Source organism: Carassius carassius, chromosome 45, assembly GCF_963082965.1.
Source record: "Carassius carassius chromosome 45, fCarCar2.1, whole genome shotgun sequence".
Lineage (NCBI taxonomy): Eukaryota > Metazoa > Chordata > Actinopteri > Cypriniformes > Cyprinidae > Carassius > Carassius carassius.
In genome coordinates this window covers 9564389-9589614 of record NC_081799.1, presented here as the reverse complement: position 1 = coordinate 9589614, position 25226 = coordinate 9564389, and the positions used below count along the sequence as shown (strand labels likewise).

At 36.5% G+C, this 25226-nt stretch overlaps 1 protein-coding gene across 3 annotated transcripts; it reads right to left on the bottom strand.

Moving 5' to 3' along the window:
• Positions 1–1113: 1113 nt before the first annotated feature.
• Positions 1114–24789, bottom strand: LOC132127069 (serine/threonine-protein phosphatase 2A 55 kDa regulatory subunit B alpha isoform). 3 transcript variants are annotated; one of them, XM_059538691.1, is made up of 11 exons: positions 24645–24789; positions 23288–23419; positions 20525–20602; positions 15468–15565; positions 15212–15377; positions 13842–13954; positions 12776–12953; positions 12477–12641; positions 12197–12366; positions 10290–10381; positions 1114–2484 (listed from the first exon to the last, which is right to left on the bottom strand). In XM_059538691.1, exons 2-11 carry the CDS (start codon positions 23292–23294, stop codon positions 2205–2207), a joined length of 1347 nt encoding a protein of 448 aa, XP_059394674.1. In that variant the 5' UTR covers positions 23295–23419; positions 24645–24789; the 3' UTR covers positions 1114–2204. The 3 variants fall into 3 exon arrangements, with proteins under 3 accessions (XP_059394674.1, XP_059394673.1, XP_059394672.1); XM_059538690.1 differs by having other exon boundaries at positions 24543–24784; XM_059538689.1 differs by lacking the exons at positions 23288–23419; positions 24645–24789 and having other exon boundaries at positions 20525–20645.
• Positions 24790–25226: the final 437 nt, after the last annotated feature.

The window sequence follows — 25226 nt, the reverse complement described above, 5'->3', positions numbered from 1 at the left end:
TTTTAATTACCTGCAAGTCATCCAATAATGATCACTTTCTCAAATCTTTTTCAATTTCATTAGTAACTTTGCATTTGAATGTTTTCTTCTAGTCACCTCTCCAAATGTACCCCGATACTGGTAACAAATTGCAAACTTTAGCCATTTAATTGTATGCGCATCTATGGTTCAGATAACAACTGTTCTCGCATATTTTGACGTATATTAAAGTGAAAAGGCTTATTAAAAAAATAAAATATATATTTTATACACACACACACACACACTATATATATATATATATATATATTTATATACTCATGATTCTAGCACTAAATAGGCTGATGATTGAATGAAGGTTGAAAGCTATGCATGGACGATTTGTTCACAATTTGATAAACAGTATAAATTTACAAAACAGATAAGGTTACTGTTATTATGATTTCCATCTGAACAGTTAAGTCCTCATTCTGACCATAGTATTTTATATTAAAAAAACGAAAAAAATAAATAAATAAAAGATTGTCGAAGCATACGTTTACAAAACAGTTGCGTAACAAAAATGAAAATGTTTGACAAGAAAAAATCGCCATTCACATGGAAAAGACTCTTATCCATGCCAGGCAAGTAGTAAGCAATAGCGCTTTGTAAAGAAACTAAACATGCCTGCACATACACCTAGAGACACGTAATTGCATGACATCACGTTTTTTTCCCAAATGTTGGTTTTTATAGTTCACACAGAGATGATAATTGGCATTTTCAAGAATTGCACTTTGAAACCATTTTTTTTGTTGTTGTTGTGTAAAAGCTCCCTGAGACTATTAAAATAATAAGCAAAATCCATTTTAAATAAAAGTAATTTTTAGTAAACCTTCAATTGGCACTAATGACTAATGGAAATGATAAAATAGCCATCCATACATCCCTGGCATGTTGAGGTCTCATTTTGTGGGCATTTTTCTGCCCTTACCATGCAGTTTTTTTTTTTTTTTTTAATCCGGTATTAAAAAGAGCCGATCAATGTTGTTAATCTGTAGTGATTTTATAAATCTAAGAGTGGATATTAAGCTCCAAAATCCTTGAAGCAATGTTTAAAATTATCATATATGCAAATGGTCAACCGAACATCCCTCATGGTTCTCAAAAGCCTTTAATATCCTATAATAGTTTGACGTCACGCTCAAAAAGCATTTCAATTTTGCCCCAGGCATGCTTTGTAAATACAAAGAAGAGGACATGACTCTTGCTTAATTGTTTGTTCCGTTTATAAATACCATTTTGATATCATAATCTCTATAATCTTTCTCAACTTGTAACTCTTGAGATAGAGAGAGTAAAGACAGAAATTGGACATGGATCACAAAGGAAAATAAACCCTGCAAGGCTGAATGACTCGTACATGAGCAAGCAGTCCAACTGGAGTTTATGTGCTTGAACAAGTGTAGATGTTAAACTACTACAGCAAACACGGCAATGCCGTCTGTGCCAAAAAAAAAAAAACAAAGAACAGGAAAAGCTCTTTGGGCCGCTGTGATGGTGAGTGTGTGGATATCTGAAAGGAAACAGCTGAAACCTTTTGTAGCTGTAATGGAGTGTAATGGGACAGAATGAAATGTAATAAGTAGTGAGCTAAAAAAAAGAAAGAGAAACACTTATTCTTGAAACAGAATAAAAACAAACTAAACAACTTGGCAGTTTCTCTGAGAAGGTTAAAAAAAGGTTACAATGGCACAAAATACATAGGGAGGATTAAAGGACACAGGGACACATACACATGAGTTCAAATTAGTTTTTATACAGACAACTTGAAAAAAAAAACAAAGCCAAAAAAAAAAAAGAAAAAAAAAAGCGCATGGTTGAAATCTGTCAGATTGCCGCCCATTTTGTCCCTGGGCTCAGAGTTGTGGGTAAAGGGATGGAGGGTACAGACAGGTTGGCACAACATCACCAGAGCAAGGCGCGTGTCATGGTGCCACAGAGGCCGAGGCCAGGTTGCGCTCTTCTCCAGACCAGTTTGAACCAGTTTACTCAGTATTGGCAGATGCTAGTTGGCTCGACTAGTTCATTCTGTCCTGGAGTAGGCCAAGGTTGGTTATGTGATTATGGTGGCTATCACAGAAATGATTTTTGCTAGTCTTTTTTTTCATTTTCACATAGAGAGAGAGAGAGAGAGAGAGAGAGAGAGAGGGGTTCGGAGGTTTTCTTTCCCCATGACGACAGTTTTAGTTCACTTTTTCCTGGAAGATGTAGAGGTTGTTGGTGGTTGCCACAGCGATGATATTTTCCTGCGGGTGCCAGGCGGTGTGTAGGATCTTCTTGTTGAAGTCCAGGCTGTCCACGCTGATCTCATCCTTCTTTCGCTTGCCGCCCGCGCAAACCCTGCGCGGCTTCAGGACCTGCCGGGGCTTGCAGCTCTCGCGCGAAGCCTCCAGGGTGACGTCCCGCCGCTGGCTGCGGTCCAACATTCGGAAGAAGTTGTTGTAGGATCCAGTCATTACCACACTAGGACAAAAGAAGAGTTACAGTAACAGTTAATAAACCTCACTGTAAACATGATTGGAATTTGACCGGTAAAAGACTAAAATTCTATATTAAAAATTTCAAAAGAACAGCATTTATTTTATTATTTTGTCATGAATGCCACTTTTGATCAATTTAATGCATATTCCTATTTATAATGAGACAATTTAGGTAATTTTACCGTAAAATAACTTTTTTTAAAAAGTTTTTAGAATTGAAAACGTACTAATTACTTTATAACTTAGCAACAAAATGTAAATAATTGACATCATCGGAATCCCAGCTAACATTTGATGCTTCTACATTGAAATAAGTATCTTTAATTTTTACCTTTTTTTCAAATTATGTACACTAGTGTATTGATGTAAAAAAGTATAAGTTTATGAAATACTTAAACAAAACAAAAAACACTAAGTTAAATCTATCACACCCACACAAACATATATATACATATACACAAATATACAGGTCCTTCTAAAAAAATTAGCATATTGTGATAAAGTTCATTATTTTCCATAATGTAATGATAAAAATTTAACTTTCATATATTTTAGATTCATTGCACACCATTGAAATATTTCAGATCTTTTATTGTTTTAATACTGATGATTTTGGCATACAGCTCATGAAAACCCAAAATTCCTATCTCAAAAAATTAGCATATCATGAAAAGGTTCTCTAAACAAGCTATTAACCTAATCATCTGAATCAACTAATTAACTCTAAACACCTGCAAAAGATTCCTGAGGCTTTTAAAAACTCCCAGCCTGGTTCATTACTCAAAACCGCAATCATGGGTAAGACTGCCGACCTGACTGCTGACCAGAAGGCCATCATTGACACCCTCAAGCAAGAGGGTAAGACACAGAAAGAAATTTCTGAACGAACAGGCTGTTCCCAGAGTGCTGTATCAAGGCACCTCAGTGGGAAGTCTGTGGGAAGGAAAAAGTGTGGCAAAAAACGCTGCACAACGAGAAGAGGTGACCGGACCCTGAGGAAGATTGTGGAGAAGGACCGATTCCAGACCTTGGGGGAGAAACATCCAGAGCCACAGGCGTGTGCAGGAAATGGGCTACAGGTGCCGCATTCCCCAGGTCAAGCCACTTTTGAACCAGAATAAGCAGCAGAAGCGCCTGACCTGGGCTACAGAGAAGCAGCACTGGACTTTTGGACAAATTTTGCATGTCATTCGGAAATCAAGGTGCCAGAGTCTGGAGGAAGACTGGGGAGAAGGAAACGCCAAAATAACTGAAGTCCAGTGTCAAGTACCCACAGTCAGTGATGGTCTGGGGTGCCATGTCAGCTGCTGGTGTTGGTCCACTGTGTTTTATCATTCAAAAAAAAACATCAGGGTTAGATTGATCTTCTGCAGAAAGTATAGTGAATGGACTGCTGAGGACTGGGGTAAAGTCATATTCTCAGATGAAGCCCCTTTCCGATTGTTTGGGGTATCTGGAAAAAGGCTTGTCCGGAGAAGAAAAGGTGAGCGCTACCATCAGTCCTGTGTCATGCCAACAGTAAAGCATCCTGACACCATTCATGTGTGGGGTTGCTTCTCATCGAAGGGAGTGGGCTCACTCACAATTCTGCCCAAAAACACAGCCATGAATAAAGAATGGTACCAAAACACCCTCCAACAGCAACTTCTTCCAACAATCCAACAACAGTTTGGTGAAGAACAATGCATTTTCCAGCACGATGGAGCACCGTGCCATAAGGCAAAAGTGATAACTAAGTGGCTTGGGGACCAGAATGTTGACATTTTGGGTCCATGGCCTGGAAACTCCCCAGATCTTAATCCCATTGAGAACTTGTGGTCAGTCCTCAAGAGGCGGGTGGACAAACAAAAACCCACTAATTCTGACAAACTCCAAGAAGTGATTATGAAAGAATGGGTTGCTATCAGTCAGGATTTGGCCCAGAAGTTGATTGAGAGCCCAGTCGAATTGCAGAGGTCCTGAAAAAGAAGGGCAAACACTGCAAATACTGACTCTTTGCATAAATGTCATGTAATTGTCGATAAAAGCCTTTGAAACGTATGAAGTGCTTGTAATTATATTTCAGTACATCACAGAAACAACTGAAACAAAGATCTAAAAGCAGTTTAGCAGCAAACTTTTTGAAAACTAATACTTATGTAATTCTCAAAACTTTTGGCCACAACTGTGTATATACACACACACACACACACACACACACACACACACATATATATATATATATATATATATATATATATATATATATATATATATATATATATATATATATATATATATATATATATATATATACACACACACACACACATGTATATATATATATATACACACACACACACATATGTATATATATATATATATATATATACACACACACATATGTATATATATATATACACACACACATGTATATATATATATATATATATATATATATATATATATATATATATATATATATATATATATATAAATAAAAGACTGCTATTGTATTTTTATGTTAAGAGATGCATCAATCTGATACTCAGTATCGGTATCGGCTCCGATACTGGTATTTTCTGCAGGATCAGGTATCAGTCAGACAAGACATATCCAAATCCGATATTGAGCATACTATTCTTTGATGATCAAGTTCAGATCGGATAGGTTTTTGGAAAAAATTGTATTGTAGCATCCATATTTATTTATTTTTTGTAAAAAAAAAGTGAAGTAAAATTCACATAGAAACTTTTGCTTTTTGCTACCTAGGGGTGTGAACCTACACTGGTCTCATGGTTCGATTCAATTATGATGATCATATCATCGATTTGGTTTGATTCAATATCACGATGCATCGACAATTCACTGCATCCTCTATTTTCAATTGTACTTCACATGTATAGCCTACAATTTTGTCATTAAATACCAGCAGTCAGATATAGGAACTGAACCTTTAATTGTACCTGCTTAAAGAAAGCATGCTTCTTGTATGTATGATTTTTGTCTGAGCTGGGTCTACCTTTGCACTCACAGGCATTAACAGCTCAGGGTGAAAACAGGGTGAAAACAGCTGATGTGATTTCTCAAGTTAGTGGTATTACCATTAATCGGCTTTTAAAGTAGTTGGAGCATTTTTAATTACTTGCACTTGCGTCTCACCTCTCTCACCATTGTATGCTACCATGAAAAAGCACGCATGTGACAAATGATGTCAGAACATTATAATCGGTTATGGTCTATTAGTAAACAGTTACCGAATCGTACTCGTCTGCACTGCGATGCATTATAGAAACGATTAATTTCAACATCCCTAGTGCTGCCTCAGCTAGTTCTAGGCTAGTAATTGGAAAACTGCAGATTTCTGGGAATAGAACAGGATGGTTGGCTAGTAGTCCAAATATAGGCATGACTTAAGTCGTTGACTAGTTGAGGAAGAGTGCGTTCAATAGCACTAATGTGTCTTTATGACATGCTAACCCAATCTTCCACTGCCCTTGACCAGCATTCAGTCTGTCTGAGAGTGATTAGAGGTTCCCTCCAGATAAGAGCCAGTCTGGGCCCCAACGGAGTCACGCAGGCACAGCAGCTGGCCTAAATGTTGACTGCCACCTTACTGATTGACTGATGGTCAGCTTTTAAATCTCAAGAAGTGTGTCTTAAATAGAAAATGATCCTTTATTACAGACGTACCTACAATACTTCATCTTGAATTCGTTATATAACTATACACTATACATTTTACCCTGCTGTATTTTCTCAAAACATGCAAACAAAACAATAAAGCTAACTTGATAGAACTGGAAATATTTTTGTACTCTCCTAATTATTCATACTTTATTTGCAGCTATAGTATAATTAAGCTAAAATAGCTATTATGAATGGCCTTTTAAATGTTTGGGGTTGGTAACTTTTTTTATACTTTTTTTGAAGTGTTTTATGCTCACAAAAGACCATTTAAGAAGACAGTAAAACAATATTGTAAAAATATTATCAGTTTAAAATAGCCATTTTGTACTTTACAGATTTGGATCAGGAATAAATTGCTTCTGCAAATATATTTTTTCAGCATAATAACTCCAGTCTTCAGTGTTCTTTCAGAAATCATTTTTATATTCTGATTTGTTGCTCAAGACACATTTCTTCTTATTATCAATGTTGAAAAAAGCTGGGCTACTTAAAATTGTGATATGTACTCAAGATTCTTGGATGAATATAAAGTTCATCTAAAAAATTGTATGTGAATCTTGACTTCTGATTTGGTGGGGGAAAAAAGAATTTTGTTGGAAACTAGTAGTTTAGAAGTGGAATAACAACAGAGTACCGTTTTTACTCTGCTGATAAATGCAACGTCACTGCTTCTAGACCCTCTAGACCAGGGGTCATCAACTATATTTGAGGCCTTCTGAATATATTTGAATGAAAAATGGCACTCTCAAAGAGCCTTAAATGAAAAGTTGATTCAGAGAACCGTAGTTTTAATGAAGAATGGACTGATAAGTATGTATTCATAGTGCCTACTTTTAGAAATGCTATACCTGTGTGCCTCATTTGCAACGAAACTGTCGCTGTCGCTAAAGAGTACAATCTGAGGCGTCAACACAGCACAACAGAAATAGAACCGACGCGTGTTCCAGCAAAGGGCGTGTTCTCTGGCTAGAGCGCAGAACAGCGGAGTTTGTATGGACCGAAGTGCATGTCTGAGCTTGTGTTTTGTTGCTTTGACATTGTGGAAAATAGAACAATAGAAAAAATGTATTAGAATTTTTACCCATTATTATCAATCTAAATTAATCTGGTTTTTAATTGAACTTAATTTAGTTTTTCTTTATTTAAATTAGCTTTTTTCTTTATTTAAATTTAGTTTTTTCTTTATTTAAATTTCGTTTTTCTTTATTTAAATCTACCCTTACTGTGCCAATTTGTTAGTCAGAAAAATATTAGACTACCTTAAAAGTATTGCTTAATTTAACAGACCTGTGTGTGTGCGTTTTATATCACTAGTGCATTGTCCATTCTTGGAGCATAAGCCCTGCCCGCGTGAGGTGCGCCGCTTCCCGCTCGCGCTGTTCTGACTGTAGTTTACTAAAAGTTTATCAATTCTGAATGTGCCGCATCTCGCGTGTCCATCTATATTGCACCAAATGCGACACTGCACTCCCTTGTGAAGTCGACTGGATGAACGGTTCTTGAAATAATAAAAATGCAAACGGACATACAGACACAGATTCCTGCCTTTATCAGAGAGAAAAATATGTTCAGACCCTCTCTCCGAAGCTTCGAATAGTCGATGTTCATTACTACCGAAGCTTCGAAGCTCAAAAAATGGTATTCGGATCAGCCCTAAACTTTTTCCTCTTACAAGGCTTTTCCTGAATTCAGTATTATTCTGGGGGCCGGATGGAAATCTCTGGCGGGCTGGATTTGGCCCGCGGGCCGCCAGTTGACGTTGCATGCTCTAGACCTATATTTTGCTGACACTTTTATGAGTCTGAGAGCAAAAGCTAGTGGTATTTTATGGGGCTTGGTAGACAGGAAGACGTGCACCAAGCCCTGCGCGAGGACCTCTCCCCCTCCGCTACCTCCTGTCTTCGAGATCCGGAACCACTTCGCCCACTCTTCCGGGTGACGGAACACGACCCTGTGATCGTCAGAAACATTGTCCAGAACTACCATGCTACCCTTGCTAAAGGTAAAGTGCACGCTCACTGTTTCCCTGGTGCTCATGTTCTCGATATTTCTGTGCAGATAGCCACGATCCTGAAGGGCGACAAGAGCATCGTAGCGGTTGGGCTTCATGCAGGGGTTAATGACACCAAGCTACAGCAGACAGAGACTCTGAAGAAGGACTTCAGGAGCCTGATCAAGACGGTATGCAGCAAATCACTTGTGACAATGATTATCGTGTCAGGACCACTTTAAAGAACAGAAACTGCTCTTTGTTAATAATTGGAATCTTTTCTGGGAGCATCCTAGGCTTTTTCACACTGATGGCCTGCACCCCAATAGAGTCAACATCAACAACAACATCTCCAGGACGCTACGCTCCACATGACTAGTAAGCCAATTCTCAAATAATCTATCACGCTACAATCCATCCCGTTCCCCAAGGTCACAGGTAGTTCTTAGGATAGCAATGCCTATTAAAGGAGGTAGAGCTTTTGCATATTTGGCACCCAAACTCTGGAATAGTCTTCCTGATAACGTCCAGAATTTTTCCCTATTACCTTCTCTGTTTCTGCCACAGGATCGACATCCCATGGTAACTAGGAATTACAGAAGCTTTAATCTGGATCCAGCCCTTACAAAAGAACTAAGATGACCAAACACCTGAGAAGAGATGATGGCAACCCCCCAGAAGACCCTCAGATGATGCCAACCCTTAGACAATTGGGATGGAACGGTTCAACTTTTTCACGGTTCAGTTTGTTTCACGGTTTTAGAGTCATGGTTTCGGTACAGTTTGGTATGTGCTATGTTTTTTTTTTTGAGGGGGGGGGGGGAGTCTAGGTACAGTTTTTAGGTACAGAATTTGAATAAAGTAATCAAAAGTAAAATAACATTGCATATATGACTGTATAAATTAAAGCGGTAGCACTTTATTTTACAGTCCTGTTTCTCATGTACATACTAGGTACTTATTATAGTAATTACAATAACTATGTAATAACTAGGTACTAACCCTGAACCTACCCCTAAACCAAACTCTACCCCATGTAGTTACCTTGTATTATCAGAACTTTCTTAGATAAATACACTGTAAGTACACTATAAGTACATGTTAGTACACGTACTGTAAAATAAAGTGCACTCATTAAAGCTTATTCTTTGTTAAAGTTACTAAATCTTTTCAATCAAGAGCAGTGAGTGATTTATTTGTTTTTCCTTTTCACTTAATATAAAGACAATGTACTGAGATACAGTGCACTGATAGAGTAGGCCTACATTCAGCCAGTCCGCTGTAGGATACTTACCAAGATGGGCAGTTTGACATTTTTTGGGTGAATTTGTCCATTTAAACAATACTTCAGAAAGAGAGCTTAACATTTGCGCGTGTTCTGAAGCACGGGTTTGCGCTTCGGATTAGCACATGTACAAATCTTCTCACTGTGCACGCGAGCTTGCGTCCTTTGGCACTTACTGTAAATGTTTAAACTGACAAAGCTTAAATGAGTTTAGATTAAAAACGGATATCAACATGTGTTGTTCAGGTCTAACCTGTGTGTGTGCGTTATCAGTACCCGTATGATGATGGAATAAATGAGTGCTCATATTCCAGCATACGGCATTCACTAAGAACAAGAGTGCATGGTTTGTCCACGGTTTATTTGTTTTATTTCCCCCCCCCCATCGCTGTTATTGTAATGTCTGGGAAGCTAGAATGCACATGCATAAACAGAAATATATATTAGCTGAACCCTGTTTGTTTTACGTGTTATTTATAGCAAACCATTTTACAGATGCTTTGTCAGATTTAAGTTGAACCACGGTCCCTGCGCGTGCCGAACTGTGTGTGGAGAAACGAACAGTTCGATTTTTTTCAGCAAACCGTCCCATCCCTATTAGACAACATACAAAACTACTTACTTTTGCTTTATGGATGACAACTTGAGATAGTCACCAGTGATAAGTTATTGCTAAATATAATGTAGAATCTTTAATTTTCTGTAAAGCTGCTAGGCAACAGTTTGCGTCATGAAAAGCGCTAATCAAATAAACTTGAATTGAATTGAAATTACTTTTAAGAGTTTAAATTTAGAACACACTTCTATTATGGAAATGATAAAATGTAGGTGTGAGGAGTCTAACCTGTCATTTCCGTTCCAGCAGCATTCAAATTTATCAAAGATGCAGTCGTTCTCATAGAGAGAGCACAACTTACTCCTGAGGTACTCATGGACCTGTGGAAGACAAACACACAACACTATGATCTCCAGTTATAACTTCACTGCTGTATCAGAGGCAATGAATCAACCTGATGCTGAAGTACAGAAAAATGACTAATAATCCATGATGAACTCATCTAAGCCATCAATGTTAATCAGAAATATCTGGGTGGGTCCCAATCGGTTGAGGCAAAACTGCTGACTTGTAGGATCAACCTTAATCCTACACTTTTAAATAGTGCAGGTAGCGCCCCCTAATGTTGACTAAAGTAGCCTTTACGTACATATAATGGAATTTTCTATTAAGAGTGCTGAATGAGTGACAGCAAAACCCAAAGACTAATTTTCCATAGATTTTACTATGAGTTTTTATAATGGGGTTTTTCAATTCATGAGTAAAATAAGGGTTGTGGGAAACATAATCTGATGATGTTGTAAAACAAACTAAACATATATGCTTATTACAAACATAATAAAAAATAAAAAAATGGACTTAACTTTCAAAATTCACAATTTTGGTATGGGCATGTGTTGTAGAGCAAAATACCAATGTATTGTCAATTTATATTTACCACATTACATATATACACATTACATTCTAAAATTATGATCTGCTGCGCAAGAACAATTTCTTATAAATTTTGATGGGGAAACAGTTGGCTGCTTAATATTTTGGTTGAAACCGTTAATTTTTTTATTTTTATTTTTTTAAACCAATACAATTTTTTTCCAGGATTCTTTAATGACGTTTGTGTGCGTGTATAAGAGAGACTGTCTGTCAATGTGTGTGTCCATCCATAGATACATATATATATATTTGAATGATATCCATTTTACATTTTATTTTATTTATTTTTTAAATCAGAGTCCTGTTGAGGTTCAGTAATTTCAATTTAATGGCAATGACAATGTTATTGGTCAGTTACTTAAATACCTTACTTTCAAAAATGTCACTTCAGTTAATTCATTGGTATTTAAAGGGATAGTTTACCCCAAAAACAATTCTGTCAACAATTACCCACCCTCATGTCATTCCAAGCCTGTGAGACCCCAAATTAAGTTGATTTTGATGGAATCTGAGAGGTCTCTGACCCTTCCATAGACAGAAAGGATATTACCACGATCAACAGACAAAAATGTATTAAGAACATCAGTAAAATAGTCCATGAGACATCAGGAGTTCTACCAAAATATCACAGAGTTACAAGAATACATTTACCAGGCTACCAGTCCCAGAGATTGGCTGAAAGGATTCGAAAATGATTAAACTCAAATGTTTAACTCTAGGGGAGGTATGGAATGACATGAGGGGGAGTAATTAATGACAACTAAAATTTCTGGGTGAACTAGCCCTTTACCAAATATAATCATCTTTTGCTACAAACAAAGTCCGCCTCTTTGGACAAGGCATAGTACCCAATTGCAAAATCACTAAATTTAAATTTACATTTTCAGGTGACTTTTCACTTTAATGCTTTTTTTATTATTATGGAAATATGAAATTATTGTAATTTTTTTATTATTAAATTATATATTAAAAAACTGCTAGTGGATGGTGATAAATGTCTTAAATCATTAATTTAATGATTCATGATTCAGTCATTTATTCATTTGACTGGTTTAAACAGGCGATTCATTCAGGAATTAAGTAAATGTTTATGAATAGCCCATTAAATCATTGGGTCACCCATTCACTCAAAAATTGTGCATTGCTTGGAAAAAGCACTACAGCTCTGCTGTGGCTTTATAGGTAATATTTCAATTGGAAAAAATGAGCAAAAAACTAATGAAATTAAGATTGCTAGCTGCTCTGTCCATTTATTAACTCACCTGGTAGGTCTCAACGGGTCGATTCTCCATGTTTAGATCCCAGATTTTGACAGACAGGTAGTCTCGGGTCATCATGTAGCGGCCGTTGTGACTGAACTTCACGTCTGAGATGGAGGAGATGATTTCAGAAAAGAAAGAGCGGTTGCTGGGGTCCTCAGGTTCTTCGAACACTAGACAAAGCAGAGGAGGAACAAACACCTTTATACGACGAAACACGACATCACAGTATAAACTATTGGAATAAGTGGCATATATGATGCAGCCAGCACATATAACTCACATTTAGAGTGCTTGTCACAAAGTGCTGATGCACGCATGTCACACAGGCGGATGGTGCCTTTGCTGCTGCTGTAGACAAACGTGTTACATTGGTGAGGGTGGAACTCTGCAGCTGTGATCACCTCCGTCAGCTCCTCCATGTTGGCTGGTTTTATGTCCACAATGTCTGATGCAGAGTTAAAGCCACATAAAACACTAAGAGGTGACAGGAGACATTTCAACATGACATTCACGACCCAAATCAACAACAATGCTCCTTTATATCCTCCAAAATAATGCATATTTCCCTTTATAGGATACTGAAGCTGCGGTCTGTGATCTCTAAGTGCCACAGGTTGATGCGCAAGTCGTCTGCAGACAGATAGGTCTCGTTGTCGCTGTTGACCGAGATGGAGTTGATGTGGTAGGTGTGGGCGTTGGCAAAGACCCGCCGCGGACTGGCCTCCACCATGAGATCCATAGGCCTGAATACTGGCACCTGCACAAAGAGGCCAAAAACAATCGCTTTCATGAATATATAACAGTCATTGAGAACAAGAACACAACTGGAGAGCAAATACATACTACCTTTCACAATTTGGGGTTAGTAAATTGTTGGCTGTTTTTTAAATGCTACTCTTTTGAATCTTCTATTTAACTTAATATCATCAGTTTCCAAAAAAATGTAAAGCAGCACGACTTTTCTACACTGATCAAATTTCTTAAGCAGCAAATCAGCATATTAGAATCATTTCTGAAGGATCATGTGACACTGAAAACTGGAGTAATGGTTGCTGATACGGTTCTCAAATTGTAATATCACAATACGATTGCTTTTACTGTGTTTTATATATAAAAAAAAAAAATAATAATTACTAAACCCAAATGTTTCAATGGTAGCGTAAATGCATAAAACCGGTTCTAATATTCAATACCAATGTTCTTGAGTAAGGCTGTGACCATAAATTGATGTAAAATTGATTAGTGGATTGATACTGAGATCATCCGAATGCATGGTGATTCTCTCTGGAATCGATTCGGAGCTTGGATTTAGAACAGCAGTTGGCGCTCTAATCTAGCTTTTATCCACACATTCAACGACTGTTTCTAAAGAATGCAGTCCCATCTGCGGTTCAAAACTAAGCTCAGAATCGACTCGAGAAAGAATTGCGATTGACTCTGTAGATCTCTGAATCATTGCGGAATCATTTCTCCATTTACGATGCATCGATTTATTATCCCAGCCCTGTTCTTGAGTGCCAGTTTCTGTGGCTGTTTTTAGCAAATAATTTTTCTTCTATGGAATTATACCAGATTTGTATCTATTTTTGCTATACACTCTATAGTTATGTTTGGTTTTGTGTTCTTGAGTGCGTGCGTGACTCACCCGTAGAGTTGTGATGGTAGCAGCATCTCTGTAGCGCCCATCCTCCTCTTTAAGATTGTATCCCTCTGGTCTCTTGTCACGTTCACTGATCTTCCACAACTTTATAGTTTTATCTGCAATCAAAAGTACAGAATAACGTCACCTTCTAATGTGGGATCTGCCCTCTGACTCATGCTAAAAATAATCGTGAGAGCCACAAAAAAATAAACCAAGCCTATTTCCATTAGCAACAAGAGGCAGTTTGACTGGTATAACAAATCAAGTTTACAGTTCACCAAATTTTGAAAACATCTGGAAAATTTTTTCCCACATCTAATCTGAACTCTGTCCCACAAAATTCGTCCTCCAGTGTGCACTCATTCTATTCAAATCTTAAATACACACCGGTTGCATAACACGTCGGAGAGGTCATATTTTTAGACAGCATGGAGACGCATCAGTGAGTCAGGGAAAAATCTGGAGAATTTGCAGAGCTCACATCAACTCATGGAAGTTATTAAATGCATCTCCAGTTGAAAATAGCGATTTGGTATTGACTGTATAGTAAGTATAAATCAGTCTGTACAGTGCTGCACTTTTAAAGCCATAGGACCAAAAGAACTAACCTCAAAGATTAAGTTATCGTTTAACACTTCAATTCCAAAGTGATTAAACAAATGATAAGAATAAATCACAATAAATGATACATTATTTTGTGATACATGACAGCAATTTTACAGTTTACAGATACTTAAAGGTTTACTTGATATTAAGGGTCATATAAAACCATAAATAATAATTAAGTCTTTATATAAAATAAATACAAGATTTGTTTTGCTAATTGGGTATTTGTTAGCAAAAAATAAAAATAAAAAAATATATGTTTTTGTGAACCACAGAAATGTAAAACTTTGGAATTATCTGCATCTGGTAGCTATTCTCAGCAAATACTCATAGACAATAAATTTGTAAATAATTTAACATGCACTTAAAAAATATATATTTAAGTTACATATTACATTTTTAGAGAGAATTTTAGAACTAGGTTTTGAACTTTTTTAATTATTAATTAGATACATCTATATTTGAAGGATTTAAAAATGAGATTTCATCTGGCTTTTTTCTAATTACAAACAACTTCTTGGGAATTTTTAGAATCTGTTTTCTTTTCAGTTTGATTATTAATAGCATTTTTTGGGGAGAATTTTAGAATGATAAGATTTTATTTTGTTTTCCTTTTAAACTATAAATGACACAATCTGGCATTTTCTATCTAATAAACCATAATAGAACCCCCAGCATTTCTGTTATGAACTCCTAGAGTTCAAGGTTCACATCACATACAGAGATTTGATTGGTCTGACTCCACAGAGCCCCACTGCTCTACTAACCATTTGTGGACAACAAAAATTGTGCAGCGTTCTTTTGCGGTAGCCAGCGGATCTTGTTAATCTTTTCCTCGATTTCCAAGCTCTTCAGGTAGTCGAACTCAGGCTCGTGGCTCTGAAATGTGCTGTAAACGTTGTATTCACTACGGAACTGTGACTGACTCTTGTTCTGCAAAAAGAAAAGCACATTTTTGTGAGAAAGACATAAGCGGGAATGAAAGCGGATATAATGTTACTACGAAACGGCCAGATCCTTCACCTCAGTCTCTTGCTGGAAGATGACAACTCGGCCGCCTTTATCCCCTGTGGCTAGCAGCTCCCCTGAGTGGTTGAACTCCACAGTAGAGATGATGTCGGCTGTAGGACAGGCAGAAACAGAAACATCTGTCAGATTTCATCCACCCTCGTCCCCCCAAAAGATACATAGAACTGATTCATCTCAACAGCCACTGGGATCTTGCCAAAAACACCCTCCGCTGTCATAATTTAATGTGCGATTCCTTCAACCATGTTAAGCCTCAAAAGTCACTTGACTGACTCAACGAGATGAATCTTTAAATAAGAAGGCACTGTGGCATGCAGATTTGTAATCCAGATTCCTGCCAAAAGATATGCTTCTGAGACAACGGGCTGTAGACTGACTCACAGCAGTTTAACCCTTTATAAACCAGTAAAGCAGAAGAAAGCAGGAGAAAAGAAGAATGCAATGGCCCTTTGTTTAAGTCTGACCTCCCTGGGGGACAAAACTGAAACGAAGTCACTGAATCAGGCCAGGAGACTTTGATAAGAGGCCTGTAAAATACAAAGCGGAGACTTGAGGCGAAGATCTTTTACAGCTAAAAATGACAGGCAGTTGGGCTGGGTCATATTTTAAGTATTTAAGATATTTACTGTGTAATATGATTGGGTGTAAAAATATATCGTGTCGCAATACAAAAACGCAAGAAAATGACAAAATGTATTGTGTAAATTTCACCCAAAATGAAAGTCTAGACATTTCAGTTAGGATTTTATTTAAACAAAAACACGGATAAACTAAATAATGAACGTTTTAAGTGTATGTTGTCAGGAAGAGGGACTGCAAGCATTTGTGTCTAACATATTTCTGTATTTTTGGTCAAACAGAACCATAAATATTTTTATTCTGGTTAATGAATGGTACTTTTTGTTAACTGTTTATTGTATGTCTTATGGTGTGTTCACACCAGACGCGAAGTGAATATGCGCATTGTGTCACTCACTCTAGATTACTCACGGGATGTTTTTATGCGAATAAAAACCATGTGATCAACCATGGTGGAGACAACTACAATCGCTGTTTTGTACCTGTTGTCAAAAATTACCAAATACAATGGAAAGCCAAACACTGACGTGTCTGGGTTCACAGCCCCATCCAAAGGAGGATGAATAACATTAGGATCCTGTATTTATGTGTGTGTTACATTTTACTACTGTATATATATATATATATATATATATATATATATATATATATATATATATATATATATATATATATATATATATATCCACTGATATTACTATTATTTTAATTATTGATAGCAGCATCTCTGTAGCTATGCTAATAAAATACAACTACCACTACAACTGATTTGAATTGTTTTCTATGCTCCAGACTTATAACAAATGGCTAAATTAATGCTCTCTTCTATTGTCTGATTAAATGGACGTGTCAAGAAGCTCTTCACTGATTGGCTTGCGCAAGAACATGTCAAGTGAATTTTCTGCCAATCAGATTTGATTGAGGCGAATATCGTGCATTTGCAATATCAACTGAAAAAAAATATAATACTGGCCTATAACCAATGTTGTACCTAGGGATGTTAATTTTAACCAGTTAACCGTTAAATAACCATTAAGAATTTTGACCGATTAATACAATCAGTTAAACGGTTTGAAAAAGTCATTTATTTATTTTCAGTAATTTAATCAAAATATTTAAAAAAGGTTTGCTGCATGGTTAAAATATACGGTATATTGTGATACACTACGATACTGTAAGCAAGGCAATATATTGGTATATTTCTTATTTTAGGAATAGAATATATTGTAATGAAAGCTATCATTAAAAACACACCACCATATGCAAACCTTAGCAATAAATACATAAAAATTGTTAGCAGAACACAGTGAGATCTGCATTTGCAATAAATAGTCCTTGTAACATTCAACTTTTTGTATAGTATGAGTAACAGGGGAAAAATTCAAGTTCTTGCAGGATCCTTAAGTTAAATGTATAATACGTATAAAATTTATTTTTACAAAAAGACCACCCTGATTTAAAGGTTTACAGTTTCAGTGTACAATTGTGTCACAAAATTAATACAGATATTGAACCTTTCCACTTGGATTTACAGGTTTTATGTTTACATTTAGTCATTTAGCAGATACTTTTATCCAAAGCGACTTACAAATGAGGACAATGGAAGCAATCAAAATCAACAAAAGAGCAATGATATATAAGTGCTATAACAATGCACTTAGCTTAAATGCAGAACACGTAGCAAGGGCTTTTAAATAATATAATAAAGAAAAAGAAAACAGATAGAATAGAAAAAGAATAGAGCAAGCTAGTGTTTTTTTTTTTTTTTTTTTAAGAATAGAATTGGAATAGTGAGTGCTAAAAGTGCTAAAGAGGGTCAAATAAAGATGGAAGAGATTGGTTTTAAGCCGATTCTTGAAGCTAAGGACTCAGCTGCTTGGATTGAGTTAAACAGGTCATTCCACCAGGAGGGAACATTTAATTTAAAAGTCCGTAAAAGTGACTTCTTTGAGATGGCACAATCAAACGACGTTCACTTGCAGAACGCAAGCTTCTAGAGGGCGCATAAGTCTGAAGTATTTCCGTGTGTATTTATTTTCCGCATGGAAACGCCGAAACCGCGACGTGAGCGCTGCACGAACTGCACAAAACACCCCCAAAATGAAATAAAGCTGCAGTCGCGAGGTGACCCTCCCGCCTGATGCGGCCCGTGCGAGCCTCTTCGCACGGGTCGCGGCAAGCGGTGGAACCGAGGCAGAGCGAGTGCCACAGTCCTGCAGTAGACGTTACCACAAAAGCCCAAATGACGACACACTTCCTCTTGTACACTGAAACATGAACTGGGACAATTCTTTCACCTCCATTACTAGCAGCGAACTACATTAACGCAGTCATTAGTAGGGATGCACCGGTTGACTGGCCATAAATCGGAACCGGCCAGTTTTTGATTAAAATACGTGATCGGCAATCGGCCGGTTTTTGGTGTTTTTTCGGCCGATTTTTCCAGAAGTGCGCTCGCATGCACAGACTACATTGTAATGGTTCGCTATGTCATTTGTGTAGAAGTATTTCGAAATCTGTGACACGGGCAGCCGTTCAGCACTGGAAATGCAGAGCTTCATGTCTGAGGCACTGATAGCAGGAAGCGATCAGCCGTTGGTGTACTGGCGCATAAATAAGAGCCCTTTTCCTGCGCGCACTAAAGCTGTCCCGGCCCGCGCCCTGAACACGAGTAGACCGTGAAGACATGTTCAGATCAACTTCTCACGTGTTGGATGAGAAACGAAACGGACTAAACTGTGACAAAACTGAAATGTTTTTTTTTTTTTTGGTAAAGTAGAACTTGCATACATGTTTGAAAAGCCAGAAGTAAATGTCAGTTCTGCATTAGGATGATTATTTTTACTTTACCCTTGAAATTTTATAGATCAGACTTAATTTGATTTAAAAATCACCTGGTGTAGCACACTCAAAAAAAGTGTTTCTTTCATTTAATTAATTTTTTTTAGGGTAATGATTCACATCTATATTTTTTTTACTTGAGACAATAAATAATTTTTTTTTTTTCATTGGCTCAAGTAAAAAAATATAGATGTGGATCATTACCCTAATTTTTTTTTTTTTTTGGATGAATGAAATACTTTTTGCATCTTTGTTTTATTCGCACCAACATTATTTGATTTTAACATTTTGGAATAATGTATTTATATAGCATACTTTTATTTAGTCTAACTGGTAAAGACCTTTTTTATTTAAAAGCAAATTAAAAACTAAAACAAATACTGAACGCTGATTAAGAAACATCTTATTGAATGTGTGTTGATTTTGTTGTTTGGATTGTAGAACTACAGTATGCAGTTATTGCCTTTAATTTCACACGGTTACAGTTAATCTTTTAATTTAAGGCCAGTTCTCTGTAGTTTCAACACAATTCAAAAACAAAAGCTAAATGCTGATGTCTGTACCATCTATGTTTGTATTGAATGTAGGCTATTTACTGTGCAGATACTGCCGTTAATTTCAGATGGTTACTGTTATTGTTTTCAATAGCCAAAAGCCAGTTTGGCCTATTAAATACCAAATAAACATCTTGTTTATGCACACTTTCCTTCTTTCTTGTTTGTTGCTTAAAGATAATAAATAAAAAAATTGGAAATCGGTATCGGAATCGGCCAGTTTGCTTGTAAAAAAATCGGTATCGGCCATGAAAAATCATGATCGTGCATCCCTAATCATTAGTGGCGTTCTTAATGCTATTTCCTGTCACTCATGATTTGTACAGAGATGAAGACTGCCATCTAGCGGTCGGGAAATAAATAAAACTGCCATGAATCTTGTATGGTTTTTTTTATATATCGATATTCCGGTGAGAATCGATACAGTATCGCCAAAACAAAATATTGCGATACTCACGTGTATCGATATTATCTTACACCCCAATGTGAAACATAAGTTAGTATTTTTAAATGGGTCACAAACACTGATCCTTTCTAATTTATTTAAATTCTAATTTAAAATAATCTTGTCGGTTAATGGTTAATAAACGGTTAACAATTGTCTTTGTCGTATAAGAAAAATAACCAAAATGATCATCGTGGATCACTGAGTGGCAAACACCCTTTCACATCTACACAACACATAAATCATAAAGATTGATTTAAGCTATGCCACCTAGCCCTCTATGCTGAATAAAAGTTATGCTAGACAAAATTAATTACAAAAATCTCTGTATAGGCCTAACCATTAACAATGCGAGAATCACAATCCAACTCAGAGATCAAGATCCAGACTTATGAAACGGAGCCATTAGAATATTTCACAGTGAGGCTAATATAGGCAGGTCTGCCTTTAGATGTTTATAAGCTATCATAAAAATCTATTTGCCAGTGGAGAAGAGAGGATGGTTTTTACTTCTGAATCAGTTGCACTCTATAGTGTCTATAATGACACTGGGGACACACTAATGTCTTTTGCACACTTTTGACTCTCCACATAAAGTCTGGTCCATAGATTATATTCTGACAGGAACTCACCTTCAGCTACGTCATCATCGATTGCACCTTTCACTTGTGAAAAGCACCACTGCACATCGTTTCCCCCGCCTCCGGCTCCTGAAACCACAAAACGCCAGTTACGCTTTGTTGCAGGCCACATATGTGACACTGGAGCACAAAACCAGTCTTAAGTCACTGGGTATATTTTAAGCAATTGGCAAAAAAAAAAAAACATTGTATGGGCTAAATTTACACTGGTTTTGTGGAATTATGGTCATTAGGAAATTTTAACTGACCGTCATATTTGATTAAAGCACGAAATGAACATGGATAAACATCAGAAAGTATTTTATTTCAACGGTGGATCACATCCGCGTTCTGATTGGTCAGATCGCCTGTCAATCAAGCTCTTTGTGAATGTCCAATTTGCTGACATTCTGTAGTATTGGATTTGATTTAAAAATCATCATTCCGTATGACAACAAACAAAACAAAAAAATACAAGAGTAGCACTACAAGAAAGATGCTCAGCAGGAATTCACAGTAGGAAATAAGGCAGCACATTCTAATTTGACTACAATTTGCCCTTTCATCACACAAAAAAGAAAACAATGAAAACACTGTCTACAATCGCAATAATCCATATCATATTTAAATGACAGCTCTTGCATCAGTTTTAAATGAGTGAGGAGAAACAGGCCGAGGCAACTCCCGAGTGGCCGTTTGAGGCAACGCCAAACTGGTTGGGTTTGTTCACGAAACAAGTGACTACAGGAGACCCAATAAGAGGAACAACAACAGCCCTAGTATGAGTTTAAAAGCTAGCAGAGGTGAAAAGTATTTGAGTAACAGTACTTCACTACTATACTTGAGTATCATTTCTGAGAAGTTTTTACTTTACTAGAGTTCTTTTTAAACCAATACGAGTGAACAAATTATTATATTGAGCGCACAATTTACTTTAGGGGTGCTCCGATCACGATCGGTCGATCGTTATGCGCATCTCGGCAGTAAAGCCGGTTCTCTAATCAGCAATAAATTCCATCAGGTGCGTGATTTCACACAGATGAAAAGATGCGCAAATAAACGCTGAAAATGAACGTGGATTTGCGCAGCTTCTCAGTTAATAACGGCTCTGTGTAGTAACAGCTGCTCTATGTGAAATCACGCACCTGATGGAATTGACCAATGATTAGAGAACTGGCTTTACTGACTAGATGCGCATTAATGATCGCCGATCGTGATTGGAGCACCCCTAATTTACTTAAAACCATGTTCTGTGTTTGGACCAGTGTTTCATTTTGTTCGGCTTCGACCAAGAATTTTAATTTCGGCACATCCACAGCAATCCTAATTTCATTTACACTTAAAAATTCATGTCATAGGTCATCAGGACATTTCTCAAAGATTTTAAAAATAAAACGGTACTTTTCATTATCCTATTATATCTAACAATCCAGCCAATCATTATTTTATAGTAAATACAATAAAGGCAGCATTTTCAGAAATTATTCAAACTTACTAATTATTCACTTGGCTACATAGAGAGAGAGAGAGAGAGAGAGAGATAGAGACGTTTGAGTCCATTTCTGAAAGTATCTTCTATTTTTTAATCTACATACATTTAGTAGTCATAAATAAACATAAATATAGTGCTGTTAAATGATTAATTACAATTAATTGCATCCAAAATGAAAGGTTTCGTTTCGTAATATGTTTGTGTACTTATGTATATATAAATACACACACACATGCGTATTTTTCAGAAATATATGTTATGTTTATATATTCAATTATAATATAAATTATATGAATATAAATATGGACATGTAAACATTTAAATATTTTCAAAATATATACTGTATGTGTATTTGTTAATATATACATAAATATACACAGAACACACATTATGCAAACAAAAACTTATTTTGAATTAGTTTGAATGCATAGATATATGATGCGCATATATATATATATATATATATATACACACACACACACACACATTCAAAAACACAGTACACTATATATATGTAAAACAAGTCATTAACCCTATAATCGACAATAATTGTGTCTGTGGAGGGTTGATATATTTTCTTTTTTTCCCAATCAGTGCCAAGTGAATCCTCCCACCCCGTAGTTAAACGACTGATCTGTCCGATTCTGTTTTTTAAAGAAGTCCGATGTACTCAAATCTAATAAACCAGCATAATATTGAGGATGTTCATCGCAGGATGGTGGTGGTTTTAGCGGTTTAAAGTCCCGGAGGGAAGGGCGCAGCGGTTTCACTTCACATGACTCTGCAGATGCCGGTTAAAGTTCGCTACTTCAATAGAGGTAGTTTAAAGAGGCCGAGATAAGCACATTTATACATCAGGGCAGGTGATGCACATACCCAGAAAAAGAGAAGCGGTACACGTTACCCAGTGCCCATTCATTTTACAACCGACATCACGTCACTTAGCCCAACCGCGCATCCCGCTAAGAAACGATGAGTGGGTTTAGGTTTAGCTCATCACTAAAACACCCTGCGCCCGGGGCCACTCGTGACCACAGAGAAGCCCATATACTCAAATGATCGTCACATTGTGAATAAAGCCCGACCAAAATGAGTTTAGCCGATTTGCTGGCTAACTGGAGGGAAACGAGGCAGCTAAGTTGCTAGGCTACTGTCAGTGGCTCAGTAATGCTGATGATGGCTTCAGTTGAACCGCTGCGCTCAATTTAACAAATAGCTATTGCTATAATAGAATAGATTTCATACAGTCTTTGATTGAGCAGCTCATAAACTTGCCAATTTACCTGCCATGGCGAGAGTGGCGATGTCGGACCCTAGTCTTGATCAGCAGTGTGAAGGCAGCGACCAGAGCAAGAGTTCCAAGAGAGTCTCCGGAAATGCAGTTTTTCAAAATAAAAGCGCTTGGACGTGACAGTCTGAAAAAATGGAACAGAAATGCAATTAATAACATAAAACTAGATTTATTACTAAACGTGAGTGCTTATCAAATTAACAGATAGATAATCCCGAATTCCACGAATCAGTCAAGCAAGTTAACACAGAAAAAACAAACTGACAAAAGTCCTCCTGTGTTTCTCCTGCAAGGAAGTGATTCCATTAATTATTCTGCAAATCTTTGGAGCACCAAAGTGACCTGTTTTTCTTTTTCCATAATAGTTTTCGAGGAGGCACTTCTGTCTGTTTACATGCATTCATCAAAGTGCATATTATCCATCCTAAATTCTATGTGATATTAGTAAATTTCAATAATATTTACTGTAGATAGGGTGGATAGATTGGGACGCAGGGTATATCTTCACAATGCAATGTTTCTGGAAATCTGTACTGTCTACTGTACCGGTGTATTCATTCACTTTATTTAATATTGCTAATGTTTTTGCAGCCAGTGGGGCTGATACATTATTTATCTTATAAAATTATTAGTGGTAAACACTACTGAAATATTGATATTGGTGAAGGTAAAAGATGACAAAGAGCTTCATTTGACAGGCATCTCTAGAGTTTAGTTTTAATTGCCAATTTTATTATATCTAATGATGTTTGATGCATAAAGATGCATGATGTGCCAACATTAGATGTTCCTCTTAATTCTACATACATATACATATATACAGTCATCATACATTTTGAAAACATTACATTTCTACATTAATCAATCTGCCTTAAATCTGTAAATTATTAATAAATGATAATATGATCTTGAAACATAAAGTTAGTGCAGTTTATTTAGATTATTAATAAATAGCTCATGTATTATATAAAACGGGGCTACGCCATTTTGAAATAAAATATTTATGTTCCATTACATAAAAACAGTTACATTGTTTTGTTATTTGTCTTTATTTTACATTATTTTGTCACATTTACAATAAAGTAGACTGAGATAATTTTCTAAAATATGTATACTTAAAATGTAGGCATATTAAAACTTATAACAATGTGTATATTACACTTTATTAAAAGCTTAGCTTAATCTAGCTGTATTTTGAAGGAAAATTCCGCTTTCGGGCCCGCTATTACGTCACTTCCGGCTCTTACCTTCGCTTGCTGCTGCTAATTTTTGGTAACAGAACTGTCCAGATAACTTTGCCGGGTTTATTTTATTGCAAGCAGTTCGTCTGGGAATGGAGGAAGACGGACCTCAGAAAGAAGCTCTGTTCTGTAGTCCTTTCGTTTACGCCTAAATCTTCAGATCCTACAGCTTTCTTCCTGCAGCCCACACTCTTCACAGCTCCATCCTCCCACACTTCTCTGTTCTCTCAACATTCAACATGGCGCAACCCCGCCCTGTGGTGACGTCATCGGTACGGGCCATTCAGCACTGGATGTTGGGGGGTAATGACGTAACTAAAATTTTTTGATTTTTCATGGCTGTGCGGGCGGCTATGAAATTACCTATACTATCATAATGTGGTTGAATATTTGTGTATATATATATATTATTTGTGTGTGTGTGTGTGTGTGTGTGTGTGTGTGTGTGTGTCTATCTGTCTATCTATCTATCTATCTATCTATCTATCTATCTATCTATCTATCTATCTATCTATCTATCTATCTATCTATCTATCTATCTATCTATCTATCTATCTATCAATATATAGATGGATAGATAGATATACACACATATCTGTGTGTCTAACATACATAATATAAATATAGAATAATATAAATATTTTAACAATTTTACACCAATATTTATAGGACCAAAGACTGTCAAAAACA